General features: G+C 42.0%; 2 protein-coding genes and 1 long non-coding RNA gene across 5 annotated transcripts in view; 2 read left to right on the top strand and 1 right to left on the bottom strand.

Moving 5' to 3' along the window:
- The window catches only part of tnrc6c1 (trinucleotide repeat containing adaptor 6C1), a 43,719-nt gene extending 35,975 nt beyond the window's left edge, over positions 1-7,744 (top strand). The window contains exons 9-21 of one of the 3 annotated variants that reach the window (XM_088008301.1): positions 685-903; positions 1,011-1,157; positions 1,316-1,435; positions 1,594-1,677; positions 1,807-2,044; positions 2,121-2,285; positions 3,363-3,539; positions 3,674-3,823; positions 4,205-4,315; positions 5,759-5,977; positions 6,676-6,749; positions 6,854-6,993; positions 7,077-7,744. In XM_088008301.1, the coding sequence (XP_087864427.1) occupies positions 685-903; positions 1,011-1,157; positions 1,316-1,435; positions 1,594-1,677; positions 1,807-2,044; positions 2,121-2,285; positions 3,363-3,539; positions 3,674-3,823; positions 4,205-4,315; positions 5,759-5,977; positions 6,676-6,749; positions 6,854-6,993; positions 7,077-7,482 (2,250 nt within the window). In that variant the 3' untranslated portion in view covers positions 7,483-7,744. Of the gene's footprint in view, positions 1-684; positions 904-1,007; positions 1,158-1,315; positions 1,436-1,593; positions 1,678-1,806; positions 2,045-2,120; positions 2,286-3,362; positions 3,540-3,673; positions 3,824-4,204; positions 4,316-5,758; positions 5,978-6,675; positions 6,750-6,853; positions 6,994-7,076 lie in introns of all 3 variants that reach the window. The other 2 variants (XM_088008300.1, XM_088008299.1) reach the window with 2 other exon arrangements.
- A 453-nt stretch (positions 7,745-8,197) lies between these two features.
- Positions 8,198-15,714, top strand: LOC148158010 (uncharacterized). The gene is made up of 2 exons (XR_015764103.1): positions 8,198-15,155; positions 15,248-15,714. It is a non-coding gene; the product is annotated as an uncharacterized LOC148158010 (long non-coding RNA).
- A 65-nt stretch (positions 15,715-15,779) lies between these two features.
- Positions 15,780-18,500, bottom strand: LOC106934008 (uncharacterized). The gene is made up of 4 exons (XM_015013639.2): positions 17,767-18,500; positions 16,868-17,218; positions 16,691-16,797; positions 15,780-15,992 (listed from the first exon to the last, which is right to left on the bottom strand). Exons 1-4 carry the CDS (start codon positions 17,813-17,815, stop codon positions 15,780-15,782), a joined length of 720 nt encoding a protein of 239 aa, XP_014869125.2. The 5' UTR covers positions 17,816-18,500.
- Positions 18,501-18,793: the final 293 nt, after the last annotated feature.

Raw genomic sequence — 18,793 nt, 5'->3', positions numbered from 1 at the left:
CCCAATGCATGGCAGCCATGTTGGATTTAGAAGTCTGCCTTGGTGAAAGGTACCCACTTTTACCTTTTCAAGTAGTCCTTTGCTTGTATTTCCTCTCTGAGCGTAAAGGTGAATAATTCTGGGGACAAATACAGTTCACAATTAACAGGATCCTTCAGCCACACCTGCATGCTGGTGGATTAATAGGAAAATTTTCTTTACTTCTTCTTATCTATGCATTTTTTATGAATTTAAAGACATGTCACTGTTGTTGTGGAGCTTGTAAAATGTTGTATTTAATGATGTGATGTTTGGTGTGGAAAGCTTGAGCTCTACTGGTTTAGATTAAAGCATGTTTTTATAGTTTCTGTATGTGTTATTTTTCTGCCACAACATAATTGTGCACTTTGTGTTGGTCTGTCGCTTACAAGTCTAATCAATTACATTAAGGTTTGTGGTTGTAGCAAAAAAAAACAACTCAAAAATCAAAACCACTGTGAATAAATTTGCAATATACTGCAAGAGTGACACGACCGCTCATTTGTCGCATGTTTTTTGTTGCACAAACAAACGCAGTTCGGTGCGGCGTCGGCGTGTGCTTCTTTTCGGTGCTTACGACATTGAAGTGGTTCATGTGGTCATGTCGCAGCTGCAGCACTGATGGTTTGTGTGTTTTTTTTTTTTTTTTTTTTTTTTTATTTCCAGAGGGATCCAGCAGAGGAGGCTTTGAAGAGCAACAATATGAACTTGGATCAGGCCATGAGTGCCCTGCTGGAGAAGAAGACAGAGCTTGACAAGCGTGGGATCGGGACCGGCGGCCACGACTACAACAACGGGCTCATCAACAAGCCCATGAGTTGCCCTCGGCCTCCGCTTCTCTCCAAAGACCCCTCGACAGACCCTCGCCTGCCCTTCATTGATAAGGTGATTGACGCTTATATATCCGCAAATCCGAAGGTAACTCGAGTGGAAATGATGGTGGGGGAGAAATTAGGGATCACGCTGACGGGCTGTGTTGGTTTTTCCAGCAGATGCAGAGTGGAATGTTTGGTGGTGGTGGAGCAGCACAAACCCGGGCCATGCAGCAGCCGCAGCCGCCTCCTCAGCCACCAGTGCCGCCTCTCAGCTCCTCTCAGCCTAGTCTACGTGCGCAAGTGCCTCAGTTTCTCTCCCCTCAGGTACAGTTACACTTGGGGGAAAAAAATAACATTTACTTCTATACGTAGCTTCTCTCTCTACATGAGCTAAATAGTAGGTTGAGTATAAAAGTTTTTCCAAGGAAAATATTCAAAGTTTTTACTTAATCAGGTCTTGTGTGTCCATTGTGCCGCCACAGGTTCAAGCACAGCTCTTACAGTTTGCAGCAAAAAACATTGGTCTGAATCCTGCACTTTTAACCTCACCAATAAACCCTCAACATATGACCCTTCTGAATCAACTTTACCAGCTGCAACTGGTGAGACTTTCAGCTTCTTCTGCTTCACCTTGTATTAGACGTATCAGAGTGTTATCCAGTCACTCTTGAAGACTTCTCTTCAAGCTGTTCTTTGTTATTATGGAGGTAAATATTTCAAGCCTTTAGAGATTTTAACCATTTTGTCACCTTCTCCACAGGCATACCAGCGTTTACAAATTCAACAGCAAATGTTGCAGGCACAGCGCAATGTTTCTGGCCCCATTCGACAACAAGAGCAGCAAGTAGGATTTTCTCTGAGCTTCTGCTCTTTCTTCCACTTCGAATCACAGAAAAATTCGGTGTGCGGAAGGAAACGATGCGCTGTTCTCGTGTTGGTCGTAACTGTTGTTTCTGTTGCATCCTAACCCCAGGTTGCACGTACAATCAATAACATGCAGCAGCAGATCCAACAACACCAGCGTCAGCTGGCCCAGGCTCTGCTAATGAAACAGCAGCAACAGCAGCAGCCGTCCCACTCTGGCCTGCATCCTGGTGGGGCCAAATCCTCCCTGGATTCATATCCAGGTCACCCCCAGACTCCGGTCCTACCCGACCTGCAGACCAAAGAGCCGCAGTCATCTCCCAGCACCTACAGCCCCTACGCTCTCTGTAAGTGTTCTGAACGTGATTTTAAGAGGAGCTGTGCTTTTACCGCGCCTCTCATGTGATCTTCTGGTGCCTCCAGCTGGACTGAATCCAAACATGAATCCAAACTGTATCGACGTGGGAAGCCTTCCTATGAAGGACCCACCGCTACCGCAGTCCCGGCTGTCACAGTGGACACACCCAAACTCCATTGAAAGCCTTTCTGGAAACTCGTCTCCTCTCGAGCCCAACCTGGGAAAACATGGTGAGAGGAGAGCAGGGGGCCGATCAGGGCGGGGAAGTTTTTAGTTTGGCATTCAAAGAGGTGTGTTTGTTGTCGTGTTGGTTTCGGGGCGCCGCGTGGTGAAGTGGTCAGAGCGGGCGCCACGTATGCAGAGGCCGTAGACCTCAACGCAATCCCATGTTTGACTCCTGTCCTCTGTTCCTTCGCCGCATGTAAAAATAAAGGCCACTAAAATAAAAAAAATTAAAAAAAACATGCTTAAAGACGGTGACAACTCTGCAAAATGCTCACTTTGAACTGGAGTTTCTACTTCCTGCAAAAGAAAATTCAGTTTTACACTGAATTCAATATTGGTTTGAATTTTGAGCTAGACACTGTAAGTCCAACCTGTCTTAGTTAAAGTCTTTGAATATTTGTGTCTGTAGATCTGTGGAAATAAATTAGCATTTTAAGTTAAAGTGAAACAACAGACCTGTTGGCTTTGACCTTGGTGTTAATTTGGTGAGAGTATTTGAAATGGCAACAGTGACATCTGCTGGTGTTGATTTGATATGACCATCAAATGAACCACAGTTCGTGTAGATAATATATTTTTATTTTAACTCACTTAGAGTTGCCCAGAGGAAGAAAATTAAAAGGTCAGGAAAAGGGCAAAATAATGTTTTTTTTAAATCCAGTTGCAATAAGAAAACAAAAGATTTTCAAAATATAACAACGGAACGAACATTAAATGTTTTAATTTGTATGTTTTACGAGTCCAGCTGATATTTTCCAAGCATAAGTCATTTTAGTAGGTAGAAAATATATGAATTGTCCAAAAAAAAAAAAAAATAGTCCTGCTCTTTAAAGTAAAGCTCATATAAGGTTGTTGACACTTTACCATCCTATAGGACAAATCAAGTTGTAAGTCTGCAATTAAATTCTGATATTTTTAAGCTAATATTTCAAGTATTGTTCAAATATAATCTATTTTTGATTGTTAAAACATAGGCACACATTCGTTATTATTTGCCCTGGAAGCTACAATCCTAAAACGTTTCAGTTTCTTGTATTTCTTTCTCTTAAATTTCTCACACGGTACCTTCATACGTTTCTCAGGAGCCAACCTCGGCCCACCTGGAAAGCCTCCTCAGATAGACGACTCCTACAACCCCTACAACTTGATATCAAGTTCAGAGTCTCCTACCAGCCCCTTGGTTCCTCCGGAGAGCTGGGGTCAGGGCAAGAACAGCAGCGACAAGATGGCCAACGGGACCAATATCAACTGGCCTCCAGGTTGGTAGCAGCTGGTGGATAGCGGCGCCATTTCATATTCCGAGTCAGTTTGGAAGCTTCTTGCTTACTAAACATGACGAGTAGTTACAAATGTTTCTTTTTGTGCTCATTTTTTGCTGCATGTGTTGCTTCAGAGTTTTGTCCTGGCGTGCCCTGGAAGGGTCTGCAGAACATCGACCCTGAGACCGACCCCAACGTGACTCCAGGCAGCGTCCCCAGCGGACCTACGATCAACACCAACATCCAAGATGTCAACCGCTACCTGCTCCGGGACAGAAGTGGAGGTAAGACCCAAGGTCAAGGTGGTTCTTGAAGTATAAATAATAATAATAATAATTAAAAAAAAAAAAATTCTTCACTAAAGTTTGAAAAATGTTTTTGTCACAATCCGAGGGCATCTTTTTGTGTGTTTCTGCAATATTTTTAATAAGCAGAAAACAAAAACATTACATTCAGCCGCTGCTATCAGAAATCCTGCTTCTTCTCTTTTGTGTTCTTCATTTTCCTACTTTTAACTTCTGCTGGATCCATTGTCACTTGCAAGTTGACGCTTCTCTGATCACCATTTTCAGTGTTTTTTTTTTTTTTTCCTTTATACCATTTTCTCTCTTTGCTACTTTTTCTTTGTGTTTGTCTTTCTGTTTGTGTTGCTGACATCGGCTCAGGCTCCTCTCCCACCTCATCTCAGAGCGAGGCTCTGCCTCCGTCCACCGATTGGCCAGTCAGTGCCTACTCTAGCTCGTTCAGTCTTTCTTCCCCGGAGATGGACGACGCAGGTACATGGCTTATCCACGACCCCCTTTCCTTTTACGTTGCAGTGACTGAATCCCTGCAGTCGGGCATCATTCTCTCCTCTAAGATGCCTTGCAACAGTATTCAGAGGTATTTACAAAAGTGGCTTTATGGAAGAGCGATGAGAAGAAAACCTTTGACACAGAAGGATTTTGGCTTTTATGGCAAACTCTGTGTGACATAAAAGTAACACTGTGCGTAACCCTAAACGCAGCATCCCTGCCTGGAAGCACGGTGGTGGCAGCATCATGCAATGTAAGCTTGTTGATTAGAAACTAAATAATGATAAATGCAGAACAATCCTGGAAGAAAACTCAACAAATTCTGCAAAATATTAGAGAAAAATTTACCTTTCAACCCAAACATTGTAAACACCCAAAGCTCCAGCTATTTACAGGAAAAAAAACAGAATTGACGTCACCACTCCTTGTCAAACATGGCTTCCTCTTGGATCTATTATCCACAGCAAATTCCTTTTGCCGTTTTAATCTGAACTACTGTTACCTGAAACTTGTGAAGCAGATCAGAGTTTAGACTGTTCCAGTATTTAGTCATGAACGTACTGAAAGTTTTTGTTGTTCCTTTGTTCTTTCTTTTTTCATTACCTTAATTCTTTCCTTCTTTGTGTTCATCCTTTCTTCCTCTCCTTCCTATGTTATCTTGCATTATTCCCATCTTTTCTTCTTTTCTTTTTGTGTCCTTCCTTGTCTCCTTCTGTCTTGTCTTTCCTGGATTCCTTGTTATTTATTTGTTTCCTTCCTGGGTAACCAGCGTCTCCTTTCTTACCTCCTACCGTCTGACTTTCCTTCTGTCTGTTCTTCCTTCCTTCTGCCCTTCATTCCACACATCCTTCCTTCCTTTCTTGTGAAAATCCTTCTTTCATTTCTTCCAGTTAATGGATTTTCCAGGTTTATTGTTCAAAGCTTGCCAAATGTGGAAATAAACTTAAAAATGCACTTTATTATTATTATTATTATTATTATTATTATTATTTTATTTTATTTGTTTGTTTTGTTTTAAAATGAGATTAAGTGTGTTTGGAAAGATCAGTTAGGGGGAAAAAATGTGATTTTAAAAATCTCAGTATTACAGCGAGAATTGGCATTTTTCACGAATTCATCTCCCAAACCTGTTTTAAATCAAATACTTACTGTTTTCTTATTCCATATTTTTATGTTACACCAAACATTTTATGTGCTTTCACTGTGTGATAGGACATGACAACAAGAAAATATACCAGTATTCTGCTCGTACTATTTCTTTCAGGCTGCCTGGTAGTGCTGGCAGCTGCATTTACTCAGAGGTTGGAGTTTACTTTGGACACTTTTAAAGAAGTTGACCGTAGCGTCCCTCCTTGGGGAGAATCTGTCTTTCAGCCACCTGGTGTTGTAAGCCAACCTCCTCCTTCCTCTTCTCCATCCATCCAGGCAAACTGTCAGAGATGAAATCGACCTGGTCTCCAGGTCCCATCTCTCACAGCCAGGCGTCTCTGTCCCACGAGCTTTGGAAAGTTCCCCAGGGTCCGCGGAGCAGCACCACGGCTCCTTCCCGCCCCCCGCCCGGCCTCACGAACACGAAGCCCTCCTCCACCTGGGGCGGGAACTCTCTGGGTCTGGCCCAAGGATGGAGCAGCTCTTACACCACAGGTAGCGCTTTACTGGCCTGAGTTTGGTTCTAGTACACTGCAAGAAACACAAAATCTTACAGAGTGTTGTCTTGTTTCTAGTGCAAGTATCTTAGTACACTTGAAATAATTGAAAACTAAATTACAACTAACTTGATCCAGGAGTTTGCTTTAAGTCAATAATTCCTTAATATTGGTTTAAAAAGGTACTAGATAAGGGATATTAGGAAATTATTGACTTGAAACAAGCTCATATTTGTTGCTAAAAAGTTACTTGTAAGTTAATTGTGTCTTATTTCAAATGTCCTAAGATATTTGCACTAGAGACTAAACAAAAAATACTGGCTAAGATTTTGTGATTTGCAGTAGAGAACTGGAGAAACGGACGTCGAAGTGTCGCTCTGTTTCAAAATGTGGACTCTCTGTAGGTTCAATCCTGGAGCTGTACTTATGTTTTTGTGTAGAAATAAAGTGCTCAAAGAGTAAGAGACACGTCTACGTGGCCTAGATCACTTTGTTGAGCGTTCAGAGCGGGCGGGTCCAAGCGGGAGTCGTAATCTTGAAATTATGAGGATGACTTGTTGTGGTTGAACCTGTCAACTGAGTTTTTAGCGGGTTTTTTTTATCAACTCCACCCATCCACCTTTAGACTTTATTGGTTTCGCAGCAACCTGAAAAGTATGAAGCTGTGTGTAAACAGACGTCTCCCTCTCATCGCAGCAGGTACCACATGGAGCACAGACAGCTCCACCAGGACCAGCAGCTGGCTGGTTCTGAGGAACCTGACGCCACAGGTAACCGTTTCCTCCCAGGGTTTCTCTCTCCTCATGTTGTAGGAACTGACTCCTCAATCGGACATACCTTTTCTTTTCTTTTTTTTTTAATTTTCCCTTCCCAGATTGACGGTTCCACTCTGCGTACGCTGTGCATGCAGCACGGCCCCCTCATCACATTCCACCTCAACCTGACACAGGGAAACGCCGTGGTTCGCTACAGCTCCAAGGACGAAGCCGCCAAAGCTCAGAAGTCTCTGCACATGTACGTCGCCGAAGCTGTAGAGCTGTACGAGGAGCTCGCCCTAAAGAGTTTAACACTTGAATCGTCTGTGTCTCCCCGTGCAGGTGTGTGCTGGGGAACACCACCATCCTAGCAGAGTTCGCCGGGGAAGAGGAGGTGAACCGCTTCTTTGCACAGGGCCAGTCGCTCGGCGGGACGACCAGCTGGCAGGCCACCCCGGGAACCAATCAGACCAGGATGGGTGGATCCGGATCCGGAGTCGCTCATCCCATCGGTCACTCACCCCACTGGAACAACAACAACAACAGCGGCGGCGGCGGTGGCGGTGGCAGCAGCGTCGGCCTCGGAGCGGGCGGGACTAAAACGGGCGGGGAGTTGCTCTGGGGAGGCGTTCAGCAGTATTCCAGCCTGTGGGGACCCCCGAGCGGCGAGGAGGGACGAGTCATGGGGAGCCCCACGCCAATCAATACGCTGCTGCCTGGCGACCTGCTGAGTGGAGAGTCCATGTAGGAGGGGGAAAAAACTGACAAAGAGGAGCAAAAACCTTGCAAATCAGTGTGGAGATAATCAAGTGTGGATGTGAAGACGAGGAGGAGAGAGACGAGAGGAGGACAAGGCTTCATATTCGCTGCTTGGCTTTGTCCGCCTCCTCTGCTCTTTTTTTTTTTTTTTTTTGCGCGTGTTAAACGGCATTTCAGTCGCAGTTATTTTGTGGTGAGTTTCGGATCCCGGCGTTTCATTTATCAAAGAACTAAGGAAAAAAAAACAAAAACGTTTTACAGAAACAAGCGGGGGGGAGGGGGGTCGCTGTTCTAAACAAACTCGAGTCAACTGACATGGCGACAAGCTGCCATCTTTATTCTGGTGGGATCGCTCGCTGCCTTTTCAGGCAATCATAATGCACCTCAGAGATCCGTGGAGAAAGGCATCATTCCCAAAGTTCTAACGAAAACCCGTCAATCAGAGTGGGTGTCGCACGGTCAGCCGGTCCAGACCCAACAGCATTTGTTTCTGTCAGCACTAATTTTAGCCTTAAACTGTTTCCTGCCCTGCTATCCACGCTCAACTCTTTACTCGGTAAAGAAGCTTACGGAGAACTTGCACACCCTTATTTCTGAGCCAGTGAAACCTGAGTGGAAAGTACATGCTGCTGCAGCTCACGACATCAGTGCATTTGAGTTTTTATTGTTTTTTTCCCCCGCAGTCGGATCGAGTCCCCCCCCCCCCCCCCCCCTTCGCTCCCCAACAAACACATCGCTCAAAGGGAATGATGCAACTTTGTTCGCCTTGCTCAAACCATTTATTTTTCTAGTATTTTTTGATGATTTGTTTTCTTGAACCATTGCAAACAAAGCTTAAAAAAATGATGTTATTCAAATGTGTCTGTCGACCGTACCTGGTGGGTGGATGTACATATGATGAGATGAACCACTGCTAATACAAAGGAACTGTAAAAAAAGACAAACACGATGATGCACCTCAGCCTTTCTATGGGCTCCTTTATGTTTTGTTTTGTTTTGTTTTTTTGCAGTTTGTCTCAACCTGTCTCAGTGACATTTTGGGAGAAATTAAAGAAAAAAAAAAGAAAAGAACAACCTCAAATTGTTCCTTCCGCCCCTCCGCCGCGCGCCCACTCCACCTGCAAAACCCACCATTTCAAGCGACGTGCAATATAAGCCACAGACTCTACCGTCCAAGCACCCTACGACTGAGAGCAGACTGTAAGGAAAGAGTGAACTGCGAACACTTTATCTGCCCTCAGAAAGAGAGGAAAAAGCTGCCACTACTACCCTTTATCTCCCCTTAGAGAGAGTGTGAACTCAGGAGAGTAGCAAGCTGGTCTTCAACCATTTTCTGTCCAAGACACAAGGACTTCGATACAAAGCACTTCTTCAGCCAGCCACCTCTCCATAAGACTTGAGTGTGTGATTTTATGTGTGTGTGTGTGTGTGTTTGGGAAGAAGGCAACAAACCAAATTCAGAGGAGCTTGTTTTCTTTTCCCCCTCACCCAGAAGACAAGATCACTTTTTTTTTGTCCACATTTGCTTCGGATTTTAAAGAAAAAAACAACAAAAAAACAGGAAAAAAAGAGGCAAAGACTTGTGAATAGGTGGTCTGTTATAGCACTTAACGAGAGCGCCGTTGCTCCTTATACCCTCAATGCCAACGAACAGAAGAAAGGTGAAGCAACACTGGCAAATAAAAACTGCAAAAAGACTTCAAAGCAATCTGCTCAGTGGCTTCTCTGTGTACTTATTTTTTAACTTGACATGGATGTGAACATTGTTTTTCCTTCTTCAGTCAGTGGGACCAGAGGATGTCAAACACGGTAGCAAAGTGAAGGGAAATGCAAAGAAAACTCAAAGCGCTCATCCTCACCTTCTTCTTTATATATATATATATATATATATATATAAATATATATATATATATATATCAAAGTAAACATCACTGTTAACATTGCAACTTTGAGAACTTTTTACGCCTTGGTGTCTGGGATCGCTCAGCTGGATCCGGCAGGGAGGATCGCCGTCTTGTCCTTGTTTTCATTGTTTTTCTTTTTGGAGGCCCAGCCAACCGGTGTGATAGTGTGGCCACTGAGTGCCTGCCTGCTGCAGAGAGCAGAGCTGCAGCAGCCCTCACCTTTCCCCGCCGCCACCTCCTTCGCTTGCCCTCCTCCTCCCTGCTGATCCCTCCTCTCGCCTCCTCCGCCTTTGCGCCGGGAGGAGCTCGGAAATTACTACTACTACTGCTACTATGTCGGAGCATGTCCTCAGCAAGCACCACTTCCGCTGTCTGTCTTTCTCCTGCAAACATCACTTTAGTCAAAGATCAAAGTCATTTGAGTGTTTTGGGGTTTACCTTTTGGGTTGTACTTAACTGAATTGCCATGATGCGTTTATTTTGTCGCTGAAGTTGTTGATGACAGTTTCTTGATACGCGTGGGTCAGGGGATTCTCAAACATTGGAGAAAAACACCACGGTTTCACAGTATCAAGGTACTACCAAAAACTTTCATAACAGAAATGTGTAACAGGATCCAGATGCTCTTATTTAAACCAGAAAAGCATTAATTAGACCTACTGCTGCTAAAACAAAATGACATTTTGGTCATAATTAGAATTTAGGGCTACGCAATGTTTAGAAAACAGAAGATTTTAACCTTTACTGTTGAATGTTGGGATCAATTGGAAATGACTTGTGTTTTCCCATCATTGTCCCTGAGTTTTATCATCTCTGTCAATAAGATGCCTATCTGTGGATATTGGCATGCAGCCTGTGGTCGCATTACATTTAACCCACCAAATAATGCATTCAGGCATAATGTCTTTTACGATTGCGGTTTTGTTTCGCATTATGGTTCCAATTGCAATTTGAAATGTTGTGTTTCCTACAATATGAGTTACTTGTTATTCCAGTATAGACCTCAGAAAATATTTACCAACTAAATTCAGTTGTAAACTGTCTTATTATGCAGCATATTGAACCACTTTGTTGATATTAGTCAGGCTATCGCATCTGGTAGCTAGCTTAAAGCTTTTACTGTTAGCTATTAGCTTGTACTTTAGCAGCAATAATGTACTTCTCTTAATGATGAACCTTTCTGTGTTCATACTATGCGAAACCAGAGAAATGCAGCCTCATGAGGGACGTTAACGCGCTGGTTTGTACACTATTAGTAAAAATAGCGATTTAAAAATCGAATGAGAGCGATTTCTCGGATATCAATTCTTTTTGATAATCTTGTACCTTTGTGGGAAAAACAGTGGTGGACTCTTTGTTAAGAACGATTATTGCCCCGCTTTGGATAGGAGTATCATTGTCACTGCCGGCACACGACACTATTGTCACTATTGAGCGAACTGGGTTGTATGAATTAAGCCTTAATAGACTGACGGGTGGCTCTCCTTTAGTTTCCATATTTGGCCTGTCTGTCATTTCTGCAACCAGAAATATTTCCTTAACAGCCAAACTGAAAGAGACGGTAGACAATTTTCAGCCAGCTGGTAGCAGTGCGCAGCAACAAGCAGGGGAGGGGCAATGCTGTCAATCAATGCGCCGTACGGAAAACACTGGTCACTCCTGCGCTTCCTCTAGCATGTTATTAAGATGACTTTTTACACTCCGGTTGTACCTTGGTACTGGAAACCAGTCCATGCCTAGCTTCTGATTGTTTCTGATGATCATTTCTTTTGCTTTCAAATACTGGTCTTTATGCAGTGTTCAGCATCCCTCCTGTCCCTTCCTGCCGCCTCCCGAGCAGAACCGGCGCGCAGTCCCACCGGTACGCCTCAGCAGGCGGCTAAAAGCGTAATCGGACCTTGCGTTGCGGTCGGCCTTGTTCTGCCGTGGACGGGCTTCAATCGCGTTGAACTCTGGGAGCGCTCTGTCACACTTAGAGCCACCTCGACCGACAGCAAGCCTTCCATTTCTATGCAAACGACAAAAGGAGGCGTTTGTCCGCAGCCATCCTCTGCATCCGCCAGTCTCCACTTCTCCTCTCACAACTCGTACTACCAGGCAGCTTCTCCTGAAACCTCACTGGGTTCAAACGTAGGGGACACTGACAGAGAGTCCCGCCTCTCTTTAGATTGACACTAAACAACCTGCTGGAGACACTTATGTGTTGGCCGTCGCTCCTTCAGGCTGGTGCCAACAGGATCGCTGGTATCTACTTCCACTTTCTCACATTGTCATTTATGTTAGAGTAAAAGAGTCATTGCTGCTGGGGCGTACCCACCGGGCCGCTGGAGAAGCAGAAGGGCAGGACAGATGATGCTGGTCTTTGAGGAACAGTGGACTGGAATATATATATATATATATTTTTTTTATTTTTATGCTTTTAGCGGCTGCAGTAGGAGAAGGAGGAAGTGGGAAGGGGGGGTCCGAGGGAGGTCCCTGTATGTGTCTGTGCACTGTTTATGGGTCACATCGGGTACATCTCTTTAAAAACCAAAAACATTATTATTTTTTTTCTTTTTATCATCAAGATTTTCACAAAAACTAGAAACTACAAAAAAAAGAAGAAGAAGAAGAAGAAGAAAAAAAAAAAGCTGCGCACTCAGAAGCTGAGACGCACCTCAAGTTTGGTACCAAGTCTTAAAAACAAAAAAAAAACTTTGGGGACTTGCCCTCTTCCAGAGTCGCCTTGGACGTGCGTCGTTCAACAAAAAAAACAAAAACAAAAAAAAAAAAAAATCAATCACTTTTTGCCTGTGCTGTTTGTTCGTGAGATTGTTCCTGAAAAACCTGCATTAATGAACTCCACACTGGACTTTAATCATGGAGCTGGTGTTGAAGTTGAGGCGTGGGGGGGAGGTGGGTCAGGGGGTCGACTCTCGGATGTGGATTTCTCGGCGCAGCACCAGCACTGAGAGCCTCTCTCCCACATCCTCATCTGCACTCTTATCTACCTGTAAAGTGTCGGAAATCGGATGCTCTCCCTACTTTTTACATGTTTTTTATTTTTTATTATTATTATTAATTTTGAAGGCAACTGGAGCTCGAGTAAAACCTGCTTCATAATCAACAGATCAGACACAAGTCTGAGAAGGGACCCAAGAAATCAAAAGGACTGGGTTGAATATGCACATGCTAGCTCATACACAGTATACAACCAAGAGTACATAATGGATGTGTGTGGCTAGACTTGACCTGTTTTCCCACTTTTACTCCCTTTGCTTCATCCCTTCCCATTTGTTTCCCAGATGATGAGATCATAAACATATCAGAGTAATACAGAATAATGAGAACAAATACTTGAATCAAAAAAAAAGAAGCGCCAATAATGTAATGTGAACACTTTTTTTGTAGTTTTTTTTTTTTTTTATTCGTCTGATTCATACACTTCAGAGATTTTGACAGCGTCTGTTCAGAGTTACTAAAATTTGAAATGTCTGAAAACAAAGATTGATTATTACGGCAATTTTTACATCTTATCAGAGTGTTTGCACAAGGCTGCTTGTACTGTATGAATGAATGTCTGTCAGGTGTAAAAACACGTACAGGTGCATCTCGGTACACTGGAAGGACATCAAAACTAAATCGAACACAGATTTATTGTGCGGTGATCATTTTTATTTGTTTATTTCTGGTCATTTTAATGATTGTTTTTAAGTGCACACTTTGACTAGGCCCTTGCAAGGTCCTGCCAAGATTATCGTCTTGAACACAAATCCACCCATTGTTGTTCGCTAAAGTCCCGAAGCCTTAGAAATATCTTTGTACCCCTTTCCAGACTGTTAGTTTGAAATCTTGCTGGCCTACGTTGCTCCCTCAGAAAGGTACTGGTTAAGTAAATTTCTAAAAAGATGGTTATTAACAGTCATTATTTGAGAGAGGGGTGATTACGTTTTCACATATACTCATGATTCGAAAACTGATTTTGTATTTCTTCAGTTTACGTTTGTCACTTTGAAAGTTGAGTGGAAGGAAAAAGTACAAAATCAATAGGGAGAATTACCTGTTACTCATAATGATCAAAATGAACAGAAATAAGCGTCAAGCGCATAAATCTGTTAGTTTCACTTCTTTAATTGTAAACAGAAAAAAACTTTTTGACGCCATTCTGATTTATTGAGATGCACCTGTATGAGAGCTCGTGATTACTGCGGAGAACGTCCTCCGCCTCGTATTTCTTTTCATTTCAGTATACTTTTTTTTTTGTTTGTTTTTTTGCTTGTCAGAAACTATATTGTAATGTTGTAACTAGCCTCTAGCGTTGCACTGAGTGTCGGCCTCACCCCTCACCCAGCTACATGAACAACATGATACAAGTACTGAAGGGGAGACGGGGGGACAGTTCACGTGTAAATGTTTACTCAAGGACTAAAATAAGTGTGTGTTTTTTTGTTTTTTTTTGTTTTGTTTTTTCTTATGTAATGTTTTATCTACCTTAGTGGCTTTCATTGTGGAATAATCCAAGAAAGTATGGATCATAATTGAGTATTGCACCATTTTTCAGACTGTAAACTTTAAAACAAAAAAAAAAATCATATATGTAAAACAAAAACAAAAAAAAAATCTAAAAAATACAGCAAAAAAAAAAAATAAAGTATTTTACAGACCTGTGGCCATAGATCGGAGGTAGAGGGACTTTAACTCTCCCGAATCTGAGCAAACGGAGAGTGAAGAACGAGACATCAGACCGAGCCTTGGCTTCTAGGGCTCACCTCAGAGGTGCCTACCTTTCTGTTTTTATTTTATTTTATTTTAAGTCCTGTCATCTTTCGTTTCCCTTTTTCCTGCAAGGCCACTGACAGTTTACAGTTTTATTTCTTCAGCAAAACAAAGGAGGAATCAAACCACACGAATGTTGGAAGAAGAAAGCAAAAGGAGAAATGCTTCCATTTTAAAAAAGAAAAAAAAAACACTTTACACAAATGAAGATTTCCTGTGCTACTTTCAGAACTCTGGGATTGAACAGTGTTGTCTTGTTCTGTTAACCTTCTTCCTTTTGTGTTGATGTCGATTTCATGAACTTATCTTTTTTTTTTATGTCGATTATGTATTATGTTTTTTTTTTCCCTTTGTAGAAAAAGAAAAGGAAAAAAAAAAAAGGCTCACTATCTTGCACACACACGATTAAAGTGGATCTTGTCTCAGGAAAGCCAGGGTTCCAGAGTACCAACTCCACGCCATTTTAATGTACATTTTTATGTATGATGAGTTTAAAAAAAAAAGAAGAAAAAAAATGACAGAATTTTAAGCACTGAAAGTTATGGATTTCAGAAGAAAATACCTTTTTTTTTGTTTCTAAATCCGTAGCAGTTGCATAATAACCAAATAATGGACTTTTAAACAAAAATGGAGTGCTTTATAATATAAATCTATATATTAAAATTGCTTTACTTTTAAAAACAAAAGTGGTCAATGAGTTTGTTTAAAAAGAAAAGACAAAAAAAATTACGGTGAATAACATGCAAATGCTGTATGTTTGAATCTTTGTTGTGTTTTTCTTAATGAGGTCCCGTCCTGACTGAATCAGGAACATTGTGCATTAATCTTTCTGTCTCTCTCGTTCTCCCGCTGCGGGTATTATTATTGTTATTATTATTAATAGATTAATCAGACTTGTTTTGGAGCATTTTTGTTTCAGATCTTTTTGGAGGATGTAATGTGAAACATGAGCTGGTTGTAAAAGGATCATGAATCTATGCACAAGTGTCGGGCGGGGCAGAAGGTAAACTGGGGTCGGGGGGGATTTTATGGCCCGCTTCTTCTAAGTGGCTGTTTTATTGCAGGGGTTCTGATGTGTTTTTTTATGTGTTTTAGTTGTTCTCTAAGGGGACAAACGGATGGGCGGGGTGAAGCCCACCACCTCCAGCTTCTCCCCCACCCTCCCTGGTCCCTCTTCAGATTGACCTAGCGCTACATCGCCATGCTGTGTATTCCTAAACCAATGAGCATCTCACACTTTAGCACTGTGGGATTCTAGCCTGTCACCCTCACGGGTTTCTGATCTTTGTTTCCTTTCCTCAGTTTTGTGTTATGGAGGGTGGGAGGTGGGATTAGGGCTGCTTTTTTTTTTTTTTTTTTTGCCTTTGTTTTTAAATAAGTCAAAATGTTGTTACTGAGAGTTAATGAGAAGTCAGTGGCTTGTAATGTTTTATTTTTGTTTTCTCTGTATATCTTTCTCCTCATAGAATGTGATTGTTAAATGACATGCACCGAAACAAATGTTTTCATGAACTATGGAGCTTCTTTCAAATATTAATAAAATAGCATTTTTTTTTCTTGTCCGTTTGGCTCTCCTTGTTTTTATTGATCGTGTCGACGTCTCTTCCTGTCGGCGTGACGCCGAAGTTCACACTCTGACGGCCAGCTGTCGGGGACAGGCGTAGTAGTTGTCCTGCGGCTGCCGGATGTTTGGGTTGGCATAAACTGGGAAGCGGACTTCCTCCGGTTGCGGGGAGGCCTCGTAGGTTATTCTGGGGCTTCCTGCGCTCTGCTGCTTCCTGCTCATTTCCTCATAGATGGGAGGATGAGGCTGCGGTGGGCGATGATGCCTTAATCTTACCTGCAAAACAATTATATTTTCAGAAACTGTCAATATACCATCGAGCTGCTTGAAAGATATGCCAGAAAGAATCCTGTTCTCTCCTACCATCACTAACGCAAACTTAATCGTGTTAGGTCAGATCAGACTGAGATTGAGCTTCTGAAAATCTGCTGTCGTCCACCAGGAAACAAAACAGGATAACTTCTCCTTACTCAGAAATTATAAAGGTTTTGCAACTGAAGTGCTATTCAAATTGTTTTATTTTGCTTATCTTTGTTTTTTCTCAATGTCAACATTTGGGAAAAGTGAAGAATAATTTCTGAGATGAAATAAGCATCACGTTTTGTTAAAGATGTTGCAGCCAAAAGGAACAAAAATCAAGAATATATGAACAATTTGTTCTATCAACCAAACTTCAATAGTTAAAAATACATTTTCTGTATAAAAACATTGCATATTTTTGATTGCTTAGCATTTTCTGGAAATAAAATATATTAGGATTGTTGATTTTTTATTTATTTTGTGATGATCTAAGAATGATTTATTACATTACAACCATTCATCATAGCTGCTCTAAATAAGCAGATGGCCTAAATAATGATTTTCAGTTATTACTCCCTTAAACAGCAACTGTAGAGATTTATGTCGGGAAAACAGATCAGAGAGAAAATCTATTTGATAAATCTGCATATGGAAGGAATAAAATAACTACTCACACATTTCTCCATGGCCAATAAGCTCACTGTCAGCAGGAGAAGGCCTGCTGCTGCAGAGATGGTGAGGAGCAGAGGGATGTAACCATGAGAGCACCCACATGACCTCCCTGAACCAGAAACACATTATTAAAATAAATCTGTCAACCTATTTAATTTATGCTACAGTGAGCTACACACCTTCCACCAGCAGGAAGTACCTCTGTGCACCGAGGACGACCTGATCTGAGCTGTTCTTCTGTCTGTAACTCAGCTCCCACATGTAAAGTCCCGTATCACTCAGCTGCAGGTGGGAGATGCTAACGTTGATCCTTGGCGAGTTCAGCCCCCCGCTGAGCTGCAGACGGGCCCCGCGCTCTGGGTCCCTCCTGACCGTGCTGCCCTCGGCCACAGAGAGCAGGGTGGTCTGGCTCCGGGGGCCGCGGTGGTACAGATGGAGTCCCACCAGGTGACCCCGTTCCTGCTGAGGGGTGCAGGAGAGAACCAGAGACCGGTCCTCTGTCAGCTGCTGAAAGATCACCTCTGCACAGGCTGGGAGAAAAAGTAACAAGTGTCAGCTGGTGGTAAAATGTCAATATACATAGGTAGCAGAAAATTAATACTGTGCATTGAAGGGACAGAGGAGATGGACAGGATGGAGAGAATAGCAGGACAATCCTGGAAGACAACTTGGGAAAGAGGTTCACCTTTCTGAAGGTCGATGACTCTGAAGATACAGCTGGAGTTACAGTTTAAATCAAAGCAGCTTCAGGTGTTAAAATGGCCTAGTCAAATCCAGTACTGAATCAATAAGAGAATCTGTGAAAATTGCTCTATACTGATGCTTTTCATCTAATCTGACTGAACTTGAACTACTAAGAAAAAAGATTGAATGAAAATGTTAGGGTCTTTAATGTATAATCACGATAAGCGCTTCATTGCTGGATTCAAAATACTTGATTATTGAGAGGGATGTAAATAACTTTTTACATGCTTTTTTTATTAAAGTATAAAAAAGCAGATGTAATTACTTTTGTAAGTCATAAACTTTGTTATGAAACATTTTACTGAGTGTTTCTGTGAAGTGGAAATCACCTTACCTTCAAAGAGCTGAATAAAGAGGAGAAGAAACTGTAGACGTGTCTTCATGCTGTTTGCGTTTGAAGAAAATCTGACAAATATTCTAGAGGTGGGTTATAACGTAGTCGTTCCCCGCTCTGCTTTCTGCTGCGAGGCGTTTGGGACAACCCTCTGGTTTTCATCGTTCCTCACCCTGAAGAACAGGAAGACGGCCTCAAAGCAAGAGCAGCTGTTAGAACACAGTGGTTGGTCTGCACACAGCGAGGCAGCAGATGAAAGGTCTGAAATGATGCACAGGAACAGGGTGGGAAACCACAGAGTTCAAGAAACTACTTCTACTGGAGAAAATACAAAAAGCATATTTTTGTATTTCTGACTTCACCAAACAAATAGCTGGTTCCCCAGCTTCCAGCTGGGGAACCGTCCTGCTTGTACCTTGGACTGGCCCTGTTTTGTTTGTAAGTTAATTTAAGTGTGGAAAATGAGGTTCAAACTTGGTATCCAAACTGATGCATTACTGCCACCTCCTGGTTCAAACTTTCAACACACTTCTGGTACATATTTAAAAACAACAGGATTCTGCAAAAAATAAAAAAAATAAAATAAAATAAAATAAATAAATATATCCTTAAAACTTGGTTCCCCAGTGCTCCAGAATCTCATTAACACTATCCTGGTTTGATTTTCATGTTTTCTACATGAGAGAATTCAATTCAAGTTTCAGTGAGAAATTCTTATTGTATTCAGAATACAATAATTTCTCTCCTACTCGCTCCTTGGTTTGACTCTGACATTGCTGTGAATGTTGTACAGACGTTTTGGTTTTGGTCCATTATTCTGCTGATGTTGCTACTGTTTTATCACTTTGATCCAAAATATACTTTTGCCTTTAGATTTGGATTTGTTTAACTTTATATCTACATTTTCTCTTTTATTTGCTTATTTTATCATTTTATCTACCTTCTCGTTACTATTCTAACATGGTCATTCTGTGCACATGGTCTTATTCTTCTTCTTCAATAGCGTTTTCAGGAAGTTTACATACTT

The sequence above is a fragment of the Poecilia mexicana genome, unplaced genomic scaffold (genome assembly GCF_051168715.1).
Source record: "Poecilia mexicana isolate PSO_F unplaced genomic scaffold, ASM5116871v1 scaffold_8, whole genome shotgun sequence".
In the NCBI taxonomy this organism is placed as follows: Eukaryota; Metazoa; Chordata; class Actinopteri; order Cyprinodontiformes; family Poeciliidae; genus Poecilia; species Poecilia mexicana.
This window is presented reverse-complemented; position numbering and strand designations above follow the sequence as displayed.